Source organism: Mytilus trossulus, chromosome 14 (assembly GCF_036588685.1).
Source record: "Mytilus trossulus isolate FHL-02 chromosome 14, PNRI_Mtr1.1.1.hap1, whole genome shotgun sequence".
Lineage (NCBI taxonomy): Eukaryota > Metazoa > Mollusca > Bivalvia > Mytilida > Mytilidae > Mytilus > Mytilus trossulus.
In genome coordinates, this window is record NC_086386.1 from 55,205,671 (window position 1) to 55,221,225 (window position 15,555).

Genomic DNA, 15,555 nt, shown 5'->3' on the forward strand with positions numbered 1-15,555 from the left:
CCCATTTTTTAATAGGGTTCGTTTTGCTAAGTCTTCAGTTTTTCTATGTTGTACTTTGTGTACCATTGTTTATCTGTTTGTATTTTTCTTTTTTAGCCATGGCGTTCTTGGTCTATTTTCAATCCATGAGTTTGCTGTCCCCTTGGTATATCTTGCAAATCTTTTTAAGTGACTAATTAGAGCAGATGAGACAAAAATGGGGAAAATATCAATAAAGACAATAGACAAGCATGCTATTGATTTAATATGCATGCATCCATGTTGACAAATCATTGATTAAGCATATCCTGAACTGAAAAAAAATCTGACAGAAATGCAAGACATAGAAATATTTATTTTCAGCAATAACATTTTTTAATGTGATACAATATAGTTATAATTTCAAGATAATTACAATAATAACATTGAGTATATTGACATCACAGAGTTCTTATTATCACATTTTCTTAATTACAGTTCTAACTATCAAATTTTCATAATATCAGTTCTTACTATCACATTTTTCAATCACAGTTCTTACTATCACATTTTTCAATCACAGTTCTTACTATCACAGTATCTAAATATCACATTTCCTTAATTACAGTTCTAACTATCAAATTTTCATAATATCAGTTCTTACTATCACATTTTTTAATCACAGTTCTTACTATCACAGTATCTAAATATCACATTTTCTTAATATCAGTTCTTACTATCACTGTTCTTACTATCACATTTTTTAATCACAGTTCTAATTATCACAGTATCTAAAAATCACATTTTCTTAATATCAGTTCTTACTATCACTGTTCTTACTATCACAGTTCCTAATATCACAGTTTCTCAATCACAGTTCTTACTGTCACATTTTCTTAATATCAGTTCTTACTATCACTGTTCTTACTATCACAGTTCCTAATATCACAGTTTCTCAATCACAGTTCTTACTGTCACATTTTCTTAATCATAAATTCTTAATATCCCAGTTTCTTAATCCCAGTTCTTACTTTAACAGTTCTTATTATCACAGTTTGTAATATCACTGACAGACCTGTAGTGAAAATGCATTAAAATATAACATTTTTAAGGAACTACACTTAGTCTCTTACCCTTGTTGTCTCCTAAAAATCATACAAATTGATGGACTACAGCATGTATTCAAATATAGGAAATATTATATGTCCATGAACAGATAAATAGAAAAATTTAGGAAGCCTCATTTAAGAAATAGAAGACTTGATATCCTGGAACATATATGCATATATGGTATAACGTAGTATAAAAAATAAACATTTTGTATGGATATTTTAACATCACATAGATATTGATCATTTACACTGAATTCAGAGGTTTCAAAATAATGATATCAATGCTGTTTTGCTTCACTTTCTCATTGTGTTTATAGCTTACTCATAAAAAATACTCATAAATATCTAGATTTCTATTAATTCAAAATTACATATAATACTGACAGAATAATGTCACTTTTTGGTAAATTTTTAATATAAGATTCAAATGTACAACACCATGTTCATTTCATGTACCTGTAGTTTCTATATTGTTTCTATTTATTCTTCGTCCAAAAAAGTATTGATGGCGTTCACAATCTTTTGTGAAATTTGGTATTCTTCAAACAAAAATTTCACACCCTTTTTATCCCTGCTATGTACAGTCTTAACGTGTTCAAAAGAAACACCATGTCTTGCCAGTAATACACTTGCTGGTTTTGTTATTATTTTTTTCTTGATAAATTCTGTATAAGACTCCACACAAGTGTGATACATGAGCGAATACACATCAACATTATTAAAAAAAGATGACAGTTTTACATCAAAAAGACTTTGAAGAGACTTCACATCTTCAATAGCATTATGAGCAGAGTATGATATATTAAGAAATTTTTCTACCAGTGTTTGTTGTTTAAAGTTCACAACCTCATCCTTGTTAATAACTCTACGAGCTAACTTTAAAGTATCAACAAAACCCTTTACTAATTTGCAATATGTTATGTATAAATTTAATTCTTTAAGTTTTCTGACTAAAATAGGTATATCAAAATTACAAATATTGTGACCAATTAAAATAGGTTTTTCTAAAATAGATAAAAACTCTAAAAAATCTAACATTGCTTTATGTAAAGAAACTGGTTCCACCTTTTCTCCGTGAACATACATGATGTTTGTACTCTGGCTGTATGTAATTCCAGTGACCCTGCTAGCTTCAATTTGTATGTCAACCATTGGAATTACATACCTCTGAAATACATTATCACCACTTTTAGCAGCTATCTGTGTAATGCCACTGTTCCTTCCTAAACCAGTAGTTTCAAGGTCGAAGAAAACTCTGCTTTCTGATCCAGAAATTATGATTTGCTGAGGAATATGAGGAGGATTTACAGTGTCATCAATGTTCATTTCAAGCTGTGTTTCATAGGTTGGTCCCTCTTTAACACTGCTTTTTCGTTCGTTTAAATTTTTTTTTTTCTTTAAGGAAATCCTCCTTTTCTTAAATTCTTTTTTACTTGATGTCTGTTTTCTTTTTTTTCTTTTTGCATCCATTTTTGAAGTCAAAGACGTGGTAAAGTCACCAGGAGACAGATTTGAAGCCTCATTAACCTGAAAATTACAATTGATTTATAATGCAATGAGGACGAAAAGAAGATTTAACAATAAAGCTATATATTAAAAACATCACTATTATACAATCTTTGATATTTGAAGTGGTTAGAATGGTATAGACAAAAAAAAACCACTGCTTTTGGCCGAGTCAGAATTGAGATCAATATCTAATATTTCCTGTCAAAAACAATGCCATGTTTATACAAAATAAAATAAAATTACAACCATAAGGTTGCTACATGGATAACTTGAATCAAGTTTATAACCTTTGTGTTAAGTGGACAATGAGTTTGAGCTAAAATGATTTTTGAGGACAGCTAATATATCGACATAAAATAATACAGAGTTTGTATAGACTCAATTTATTTAGATAATCTAAGATGTATAAGTACCCGTCCACGTAAGGCCGTGAGTTTTCTGGTTTGAATTGTTTTACGTTGTCTTATCGTGGCCTTTTATAGCTGATTATGCGGTTTTGGCTTTACTCATGGTTGAAGGCCGTATGGTGACCTAGTATAGTTGTTAATGTCGGTGTCATTTTGATCTCTTGTGGACAGTTGTCTCATTGGCAATCATACCACATCTTCTTTTTCATATAAGGCAGATGTGTTTAACACAGAAAGAAAAATAAACATAAATACACATACAGTTTTATCTTACCTTAGGCAAGTAGCTATAGCCTTCATTTTTTTGAAGAACTGCAGCAGATAGTCTGTTTTTAAGGGAACATGATCCTCCATAATGTCTGGAATATACAATTTCTATACATTCATTGGAAGAAAAAGATATGCCGAATGTATATTAGATTAAATGTCATACAATATAAGAGACTCTAAGAGCCAACAGTTTGAGTAATCTATCACCTGAGTTAAAAAGCATTGTGGGCTTTTCTTTTAACATTATCAAATTTATTGATCAATATAGACAATACATGTTCGATGTTGGCAAATATAAAATTATTTTGTATGAGCTCTTTTGTTTTGATGTTGTCTCTTTGACATTTTCCCCATTTCCATTTTGGATTGTATCACTGGGTTACAAATAACTAGTTTAAAACTATTGGTTCTACATAGACAACTTAGTGGTAGGTAGCCAGGATACCTTTTTAAGTATACAACTGAATATAGACTATAAATGCACTAGTTCAGTATACATATATATGTGTGTTTACCTTGACTTAGGTGCTTTAGAAGATGCCATCTGATTGAAGCTTTCATTTGCCTGTGTTGATCCTAATTCTGCTATAGCATTAGACCGAGATGTATATTTTGATACCAATACCAATAGTTCTTCTTTCAGGGATTCATTTGTAAGTGGATTACCACCTGGAAGACTCCTGTACCTATAATTGTATTGCATACAACATTAATTCATATACAATAAATGGCTACAGCCAAACAATGCTGAAAGTCAGAAAAAACTGCAGGAATTGGCAAGAGCCTTAAAGGTTAACAGGAACATGATAAATAAGACATGTTTGAGGATTTTATTACATAGTTATACAGACTCCCGGATATCTGATGCCCCTTTTTACAGAAAGAGTCTTTATTATGCTGTTCGCATAATAAAACTAATGTTTCACATGTTTATTAGACTTTTTGTAAAGCAGGTTTATTGTTCATTGGTAATTTAGAATATTACATAGGATACTTAGTACCTTGTCTGAATCATAGAATCTTACTTAAAATTTAGTGGATCCTCCTCATATTTACACCAAGTGACCTCTCTGCAACTGTCATGATTGCCAAATATATGTGGTACAATTCTGTCTAGAGACACTTTTATATCATCTTCAGTTGTTCCTCCCGTAATTGCATACATGAAACATCTTAGTATATATTCTCTGGTATCATCCTGTTTAAGTTCCTTGTACCTTTAAATTGAAATAGTTATTTACCACGGTTTCTTCAATTAACAAGAAAAATAACAATGTTATTTATGTTATTCATGTTAATTTATCAAATGAGAAAGCATTTTTAATGTTGTCAATTTTTTTTTCAAATATATCACCAGAGAATTACACCAACAAACATAAAACCCTCCAGGCTCTGTATCTATGTGCCTGTCCCAAGACAGTATCCAATTCAGTGGTTGTCATTTGTTGATGTGTTACAAATTTGTTTTTTCATTCATTATTTTGTGCATAATTTAGGCAGTTTGTTTTAAATTTGTCATGTTCAGACCGTTTACAGTTGACTATACAGTTTAAGCTTTGCTCATTGTTGAAGGCCATATAGTAAACTACAGTTTTCAGTTTCTCAGTCATTTGGTCTCTTGTGGAGAGTTGTCTGATTGGCAATCATACTACATAATTTTTTTATATGTATATAGGTTCAGGAATTCTGTTTTAGGATTATAATTCAAATCTGATCCATAAAAAAATGTTTTTGTTTAATTATAGTTAATTAATAAAGTGTAGCATTGGATGCATAGTGGATACATAGCTTACTTTATAGACATTTGATGCAAACTTTTTGATAAGCCCTTTTTCATATGATTCTGGTCATCTCTTTTTTCAAGATCTTCAAAATCAACTTTCAATTTTGAAGTGGTAGCTGAATCATTGTCAGCATGTATCACTAAATAAAAGAACATGTGATCATTATAGAAATTTCATACCATTGCATATTTTTCAAAATTTAACTGTTATGGATGCATGAAAAAAGAGCAGTCTTTCACTCTTTCTTCACCTGTTCTGAAATTTGCCTGAACCAAATGTGATACTGAATGAATACTGTTATTTGCATATATTTGTTATGTAGAATGTGCAATATTTCAGATATATGAACATAATTATGTAGTGCATTGAAAAATTTTTGCTGAGCAAGGTTATTGTAGGAAATATAAGTAGGGCTTTACTTCATACAAGTTCTTCTTTTGAAACCAAATTTCACTTGAAATGTATTCAATCATGTTATGAACCAAAGGATAAAGAGGTCACTGTATGTAAATTTAACTAATATTTATTAAAAAAATTATATTGCTTATAAAAGTTTATTCTACTTTTTTTATTTGCTGAAACGTGAGATTCTGTAAATTCTAGAATTGAATTTTGCTGAAGTCAGAGTTGAAACGTATTTTTGTGTTTACCTCTCACCAACTGTGTTAGATAAATGTAATGGCAAGTTACACCGACAACAGTGCATTTCCCTTGCCAAAACATCTAGTTCTACAACTCTCCTGCCCTCCATCCATGTATTGTTTTTATCAGAATCTATAATCAATTCATCTACAACCACTTCACAACCAATGTCAGTAAGATGGTGCGTGTATTGGTTGTGGTCTAGTAAATCTGCGTTTTGATGAGAGGTGTTTTTACGGTCATTATTCAGTTTTTTAAAAAAAGAATGCCTTTTCGATTTTTTTGATTTGTTTCTGATAAAAAAGCCAGACTTGTTCCTTTCTCTATTCATTGTGTAAGTGTTTAAAATTTCAGAAATTCCTCTTCAGTCTTACAGCTGACCGGCGTCATTTTGTCAACATTGTATCTATGTCTATTAAACGCTTGAAATTGCATCGAACATTTAAAACACTTCACTGACTCAAATTATGTTGTCCGTTAGAAAAGAGTTATCTCCCTGTAGTGTTAGGTACCACCTTAAACAGACGACAACAAGAATATTCTGATTATGATTCTGATTTTCTTTACTTTTCAGTGTTTAACCTAAAATTATTTTTTTAACTCTACCCCCACCCCCACCCCCCACCCCCACCCCCTAGTTAAAGTCAAATGTTTCGGGTCTTTTTGATTAAAGTAAAATCGACCGTTGGCTCATTGCTGAAGCTTGTAATTTGACTTATACATGTATTTGTTAAAGTTTAACTTCATTAGGCCTTCGATGGAAAGTTTTAGTTCAGTGGTAATGAAACTATATTTTCTTTTGTAGTGCTTATTTCTGTAACCTATAGTATTTATTCATGCTTAATGCATAATTAATTCCTTTTTAAACAGACAAAAAATGGGAATTAAATGTGAATTATTAAAAGTATTGTGAAAATGCTACCTAAAATGCATTGTCGTGGCTATACTATTTATAGAACTTTGAGGCGTTCCTCTTTAATAACAAGGTAATCGGGAGCACGGTAAGTGTGCTACGTAAAACCTGCAAACTTTGAATACAACTTTGGCACGTTGAACCATTTATAAGTGAAAAATCAAAAAAATCCTTTTATTCTGTGAATTGTCATTGATTAAAGTCTTTAATGATAACCGATTTCACGACTTGACTTTTTGTATGCATTTGCCAAATACTGTTCTGGCTAAAAGTAATTTTGACGTATTCAGTACTAAGGTTTTACCGGTTACAGATCGGCAAATAAATATAGTATTATAATATTATACCAATCAGATGAAAATTCATTTGGCAACATCATACCAATTTTCAGAGAGAGAAAAATCTATGCATTTGGAGATTTAACATTTCAACGTTTTTGTTTGCTTTCAAAACAAATGGACTTCTACATTAGATGATGTTTCAAAAAATAAAAGAGAGGAATGCATTACTTTTTTCGATACTCAAATACAGCTGTAAGCAAAATTTTGGAAAGAAGGTGACATGACTCATTCACTGAAACTTGACCTAAAGTGTGAATATTTTTTAGAATGGTCGTAAAAGCGGGCCCTTTTATACTCTTGAACAGTTACATGTATGTATACTTTAAATGGTACACCGATGTTAGCAATTATAAGTACCGGTTATCGTGCGGTTTCAACAAGAAACAAAACCTATATAGTAAAACAAGTTTCATTTGGTATCTTGTAAAGAGTCCTTTTCTAGTGTGGCCTATCAGAGTTCGTTGGATACTGAATGAGCCTATTCCCATGTGTATAACAAGAATGTAAGAAACGCTGTTTTCGGTCTCCCCGAGCATAAAAAGGGCGGTAGAAATCGAAAAAGGTAGATGCGCCATTGTTAATAACAGACTAAGTTCAAGAATAAAATTTAAACCAACATTTTTTTTTTAGTTTAAACATATTTATTCATAGTGGATTGCGAAACAAGTTTTGCAACTTATATTAATCCCTTTCCACTTTGCGGGTGCGAGTGCTGCCTTGTAGCGGCATTAGCCTACTCTTTTCCGAAATCTACAAGGGTGTCTTTAACGTGCAAGAGATGTGGCTCTCTCTTAACACGGGTCAGCTATTTATCGTCCCTTTCCGACAGACTATCATCGTTTCCTCAAGACCATACTTTTTTTTTTATTTCATGAACCGATTTTCAATGACAAGTGCTATAACTCATCTGGTTATAATACATGTGTATTAGTTGTCAATCACATTATGTCTTAGATATATTTAATTCTGTAAAAATAAATAAAAAAAACAAAGAACTCACAGGACAATTTTACAGACTCCTAATTTGACTTGCCTCCCATTGCATGTCAATTTATTAAATTAACGCTATTATTTCAGGTTCCACCAGATGAAATGTTACATTAGAAACTACGGAAATGTACGGAAGTGTATTAGCGCCACACATTTTTTTGATTTTCTTTCTATCTTTGCGTTATACGATAGGAAGAAACAAGAATGTGTCCTCAGTACACGAATGCCCCACTCGCACTATCATTTTCTTTGTTCAGTGGACCATGACATTAAGATAAAAACTCTAATTTGGCATTAAAATTAGAAAGATCATATCATAGGGAACATGTGTCCTAAGTTTGAAGTTGATTGGACTTCAACTTCATCATAAACTACCTTGACCAAAAACTTTAACCTGAAGCGGGACAGACGGACGGACGCACAGACCAGAAAACATAATGCCCTTCTACTATCGTAGGTGGGGCATACAAATTTTTAAAAAATGTGTTGCGCTAATACATTTGTACGCTTCCGTAGAAATCATGAATTAGAAATATTTTTCTCTTGCTGGAAACAACATATTGTTCTACGACATAAATACAGACACTTTTTCCATTGCCGCACACTGTGACGTAAAAATTTTAAGAAAACTCAATGATACGATATAGAGTATGTTTTTCTTTTCATGGTTGTCATAGTGGTGCTTTTTACAAGGTATTGAACCAAGTGTACAGTGTCTCTTTGGTATCATTCAGCTCTTTTTTCATAGTGTTAAAACTGTAGATATCACTTTGAATTTTTGAAGAACGCCATCATAAGAAAGGCGATTGTATTGGAAAAAGTGAAATCACAAAAATACTGAACTGAGAGGAAAATCAAATCGGAAAGTCCCTAATCACATGGCAAAATCAAATGACAAAACTCATCTGTGTCACATATGATAAAGAATGTATCTCCTCCTTGAATGTGACATAATCAAATGAGACATATAACTTATTGCGTGTGTATTTATTTGAGCAACTCGATGCGTGTCATACGTAGAACAGAATCGCCGTACTCTACAATAGCATACGAGACAACCCATGTTTTGGTGGTTTTCGTGTTTCATCAGTCTGCTTTTTTTCAGAATCGTTTTAAACTTATGCAAACATTTTTAGTTTATGCATAGAGATACTTGTATGTAAAGCTACTAAGACCCCGTTTACACTGGCAAAAAAAATCGGTCTTTGTTGAAATAAACTTTCAATGACCTATTCACCAAATGCGAAACGACAAGGATGTAGAAAATTAAAACAAAAGAAAAATGTGTAATGGATCAAGTGTTTTCTATCGGTGATCAGACTGACGTGACCAATATTATACTGTTCTGTATAGCACTCGTCATTTTTTCAAAATTGCATACTCGATATCTTATAACTCTTCTGTGTTGTTTGATTGCAGTCTTATTGATGTATACGTCAAATCACCATTTGTTTATATCATTAATTTTATTCACCATAAGGTCTCGTTACAAGCAGCAACTTTCTTGAAAATCAAATCATCTAACCACTAATGTTGCAAGTCGGATACCTTGTTAGAAACAACGTTAACTATCCATCAAGAAAATAATGATATGAAACTCATGGATTATTGTGTTTTTCTAGTATGTTTAAAATTCAAACTAAACAATAAAGTTATCGTCTTTAAACTTATTTATTTATAAGTTTTGCTATATGGTCGAATCCGACTTGCATGATGCAAACTGATAAATGAAATGTTTGCAATGTGACGTTTATAGTATGTCCAGTGAATGTCATTTGGTACATGTATGTAGATAACAAAATTAAGAATGGAAGTGGGGAATGTGCCAAGAGACAACAACCCGACCACAGAGCAGACAACAGCAGAAGGTCACCAACAGGTCTTCAATGCAACGAGAAATTCCGCACCCGAAGGCGTCCTTCAGCTGGTCCCTAAACAAATATATGTATGTAGATGTACATATGTATATATGTATCAATGTGATAACTGTTATGATTGATTTTTGTTTCGAAACGTCCAGCTAGTTTTACCAGCTTGTGATAACAACCTCCATATTGTTCAATTTCAATATTTCATACATACATGTACATGTACATGTATATAGTACTGCAAGAGAGATTCAGTATCTAGGACAATAAAAATGACAGAATATTTAGAAAAAAAAAACTATAACCAGCGGAAAGTAATAAACAAGAAGTTTAATAATTTCTATAAAAACATGTAGATATTTAATAAACATGTGTACAATCATATATGCCAGCAATATTACACAATGAAATCAATCTCATACATTCTATTCTCAATATGATCTGGTTGCGTATATGTGCATTTGAATAATGGTACAGTTTTAATGCCAATCCAACGAATGAAATTTTGATGATTGTATACATGTATCTTTACACTAGTTTGCTTTTGGCAAAATATTAAAGTTAAGATCTAAAACAAAATCTTTAGATCTTACTTGTAACGAATTGAATATAAAAATACCAAATTTTAGTCAAGTGTGCACCTTTAATTTTCATATGAAGATTAGTATGTTCATCAACTACAATATTTATCTTATGTGTATTAAATGAGTTTATCTGTTTCAAATTAAAATGCATTCTTCTACTTGAACACACGAACATCCTTTACAACTTTGTTTTATAGTTCTTATAAAGTTCAATATTCTATCACTTCTTGTACGTATGTAGTCGTCTATAATCATGGTATTTTTACACGATTGAATACAAATCATATGAGAAGCAATCTCGACGTTTACATGAACATTAAACCTTGGTTATAATTCACATGTTCATTTTGTAATGCAACAAGACATGATAGTTACTTATCTGAAACGTGGAACAGCAGCATTCACATGAATCAAAAATCAAACATTTTGAAAAGAGGTTTTTCATCTGGACTCCAGCCTATTTGTTTACTCCTAAAACCATCCGAACACCGTCGACGAAACCTGCACGTGTTTCTTCCGAACGAGGTCCTTGATTCGGTACTTCCCGGAAGCTCTTGACATTCCGCTCGCCTCCAGAAACTCCAACCATTTTCCTTCTTGAATTTCTTTCTTTCTTCTTCCCAAAATTTATTCTTCGCATATCCATTATTTTTCCAAGTTTTCCATCGTTCCTCCATATCTTCTGGGTTTGGTAATTTCGTGTTGTAAGTATCTTTCCAATATTTCTCCCAGAAATTAATTGTTTGTCCGTTTTCTTTCGATTTCTCATATTCATTCAACACAGTTTCATGATATTCTTTCATAGTTTTGTGATTTTTCAGCATATCGTCAGTGTAAGTATCCCATATCTCCAATGGCGATTTTCCTTCTTTAATAAGGTCTTTATTTTGCCCGGGGCCCCATTTCGAAGGAGGCCAGTTCCAATATCCTACAAAATGCTGCATCCAGTCTCCCACATGATACATTTTCGACATATCTTTACATACATCTTCATGAGGTTTATCTTTCTTCACTTCCGAATTTTCTTCATTTGACATCATTTCATTATTTTCATCTGTCGGTAACATTTCAGCCATTTTGTGGTTTTAAAAACTAGAGTCGGTTTGTTTCTTGTGATATGATTTCTGCTTTTATTATCGATACTGTATAGTTAGTTATCTTTTATACTAGATTACATCTACGTGTTCTTTATTATTCATGGTATTTGAAAGTTTTAACAATGTTTCGTCAGAAAAATATTTCGTCAGACTGGATGGTAAGAAACAGAACAATAATACAAAGCGAGATAACTCAAATTAATTATGTTTCATTTATACATGAAACGTTCTATTTATCGAGGCCTCATAAAGGAGCACATTACCTATCTTATTCTACATATTTTGTTTTCCGTTTTCTTTTGTTTCATGAAAGTTATATGTTCTATACTAGTTTTATTTCCAACTACATGTATGTCTCACTTTGAGCTAAACTATACTATCTAATCGTGAGTGTTTTAGCATACTTTGATATAAATATATACTAAACCAATAACGGGGAGGATTGTACCTGATATTCATATTCATATGATGAAATCATAATCTTTCAATCAGTTTAATTGAAGTATTGAGCTGGCATGTCAGTTAACTGCTAGTAGTATGTTGTAATTTATGTATAATTGTCATTTTGTTTATTTTCTTTGGTAACATCTTCTGACATCAGACTCGGACTTCTCTTGAATTGAATTTTAAGTGTACGTATTGTTATGCGTTTACTTTTCTTCATTGGCTAGAGGTATAGGGAGGGTTGAGATCTACTTAACATGTTTAACCCCGCCGCTCTTTTGCGCCTGTCCCAAGTCAGGAGCCTCTGGTCTTTGTTAGTCTTGTATTATTTTAATTTTAGTTTCTTGTGTACAATTTGGAAATTAGTATGTCGTTCATTATCACTGAACTAGTACTTATATTTGTTTAGGGGCTAGCTGAATGACGCCTCCGGGTTTGGGAATTTCTCGTTACATTGAAGACCTGTTGGTGACCTTCTGCTGTTGTTTTTTCTATGGTCGGGTTGTTGTCTCTTTGATATATTCCCCATTTCCATTCTCAATTTCAAAATTGTTAAATAAACAAATTCATGGAAATAGCACTAGTAATCTTTATGTTGAAATCGTAAAAACATGCTTAAATGTTTTTTAACTAGACAAAAGACGACCAAGACAGGGGTTATTGAGCTCCGGAGTTAGGACCTTTTTCAGAGAACTTAGTGTTTTGTAGGTTATTTCTATTCGTTTGACTGGTTAAATTTTAGTATATACTAAAGTACCTGTTGGTAAGACGGATGATTTACGCATTTAAAAATATGAGGCCCCTTATTCTTACATACGGAAATATGATAAGTTTTTATATTGTTTGTATTGTATTTAAAATGATGGGCCTATTGGTTTTTTTTCTGTAGTATATTTAGCCATACGTTTGAAATTACACTGTGCGTATACTGTTCAAGACATAAACAATCCTCCTCAATAATGTTTCTATTCGCGTGACCACAATATCATCCTTTATTCCTCGATTGTGTCATCACCGAATAAGACTTCATAATAACGAATTCGTACTTTATTTAACCTTGAGCATTTTAAGGGAACCATATACATGTAACTCCAAGGTTGTTTTTTTTTCTAAAAAAAATATTCTGATCCCCATGCAATATAATGAACAAAACATTGTAACTAAATGCAAATTTCCCAAATACCTCGTAATGTTAAATTTTGAGAGAGAAAAAAATTATCAAAAATCTATAAAAAAATCTGACTCAGAAAAATAACCATTACCCCCCCCCCCCCCCAACCCAACCCAACCCATTGAAGTCAAACAGTTGCTCCGTAACGGGTGTTAATTGTTGAAAAGGATACCTATGTTTACCCTTCAGGAGCACCCGAAATCACCCCTGTAGTTTTTGATAGGGTTATTTTTGCTCAGTCTTATATCATTTCATGTAGCGTTGTGTGAACTGTTTTTCTTTTAACCCTAATTCGCTCGTTTTCTAGAATTGCTTTTTGAAATTTTGTTAGACTTGTGAGTTGTGAATAGCATTGAATGGTAAAGCCTGTTATTATTTTTACAATTCAGATGCTTTTTGATTGTGTAAACCAATTTGTTATGGTTTTAACAATATCGATCATTGTCTGCGACGATGCTGATAACGAATGGCTGCTTAATGTCCATCGGCAAATTTATATGCATATTCAGGACGAGAACATGTTAATTTAAGGTTTATGTACCCTTCTGTTGCCATTTTAGTACGAACTTTTCAAACTTCAATTAAGGTTGATGTACCCTTCTGTTGCCATTTTAGTACGAACTTTTCAAACTTCAATTGTATCAAAACTACAGATATAATGAAAAATAGAGATAGGTCATTTTGTACATATTCCAAGGGGAAATTTGATGTACAGCATTATTTTTTACTGTTCCATTGCATTTAATAGAAAGAGAGGACTTTGTGACAAACTCTGACTAGACAACTATTTCCCCTGAATAAATGCTTACATGTATATACCAATGGGCGCACTACGTTTGCGCGCATTTGGGGATTAAAATATTTTACGTTTGCGCGCAGCTTTTGATTACATTTGTGCGCATTTATTTTACAGGTAATCTCAGGTAAAAGTATGAATAAAAATTATGTTAAGTTATAAATAACTATTTTTTTTTGTATTTTCATATTAATCAATTATTAATTTAAAAAATAGTTTGTTTAGCAGTTAAATTATATACTATTCATATTGAATTATAAAAGCAAGTAAAAACTCCGTTATAGCTTAAGGTCAAGTTACAATAAATGAATGGGCTATGTCACGGATTTTCTTAAAATTTTGCATACACTTATTGAAATGTGTCTGAAAATCGAAAAAAAATCAATTGGGGTACCACCATTTTACAGGCGTCAACATATATGTGCATGTGTAGTTCCTCTGAATTTAAAGAAATATATTGAGTCACTTTAATGCATTCACTCTATATTGATTGAAATCTTGATATATGATAGACAGTCTGCTACTCGTACCTTACTTCAGATTTAAATAGCTAAAATTCCTACCCGAGTTATTCCTCTTTAAACAATTATTTGTTGACTGTCGCAGATGTTAATTAAAATAGTCTTGCTCAAACTTAATGCATATGTATGATAGATGTGCATGACCACACTAAATAAGAAATATTTCATTTCATATTGCTTTGCTTTTTTAAGCTAAGAGCAGCAAGAGAACTGTTATTTTTTTGTATGATACCATTTCATAGTTTGCACAATTATAGTCATACCAAATATTGTTTTGTGTTTAATTCACATTTGATTCTACCGAGCTTTATTCAATGGGGCACGTGAGTTCACACTTGATTTTATGTGGTGGTCGTGTTAATTTTCCGTGTAGTGTTTCGTGGACTGTTGCTTGTCTTGTATGCAAAATTATTGTCAGCTTATCTCGATACTTCGATTACCTTCAAAATCTTTTCCTCTTATTTCAATACATATTGAACTGAAAATATTATGCTTTAAATTCAGACTGTATTTTAACCTATTTTTCCCATGGTGAAGCTAAGGAGAGTAATACCACCTATTATATCTTCGATGCAAGTCTAGCTACATTTACATGTACATCCTGTGTCTAAAGCTTGACTAATATATTCATACTACTATGCTACAATCTTCCAAGACCTTCGTTTGAATACAACATATTCATATGCCAACTCGCTTCTTTTACAAATAACATGCGGACTAATTGATTAGAAATACACACAAGAAATTTGTCGACATTTATGCTGTTCTAAAAAAAAACATATATGTTGCTTCATGCCATTTGAATTTATCAGCAATTTGGGTATAGTGCCAGTTGAAACATGTACAGGTATCAGACTAAATGACAATGCTTGAATAAAAGAGTGTCTTCCATGAAAAAATCATTTCAAACATAAAAGCACATTCATGCTTAATATTAAACAAGCAAATATTACAAATACTAAGTTTCTAATTAAAATATGTTCATTGACAATTACATTTAAATATTGTAAATTGAAACTTTAAATAATTGACTAATGTAGGTATGTTAAAAACAGCAGGATCGAATTAAAAATCTTTTATATATAATACAATATATAAATATTTGCATATGGAGGAGATATCATTTAACTTAAATCACGTTCAGTTGG

General features: G+C 31.8%; 1 protein-coding gene across 1 annotated transcript; it reads right to left on the minus strand.

Annotated features, from left to right (window-relative positions):
• Positions 1-840: 840 nt before the first annotated feature.
• LOC134696720 (uncharacterized) lies at positions 841-5,441 on the minus strand. Its single transcript, XM_063558644.1, has 5 exons — positions 5,050-5,441; positions 4,282-4,473; positions 3,772-3,942; positions 3,261-3,345; positions 841-2,597 (listed from the first exon to the last, which is right to left on the minus strand). Exons 1-5 carry the CDS (start codon positions 5,193-5,195, stop codon positions 1,551-1,553), a joined length of 1,641 nt encoding a protein of 546 aa, XP_063414714.1. The 5' UTR covers positions 5,196-5,441; the 3' UTR covers positions 841-1,550.
• Positions 5,442-15,555: the final 10,114 nt, after the last annotated feature.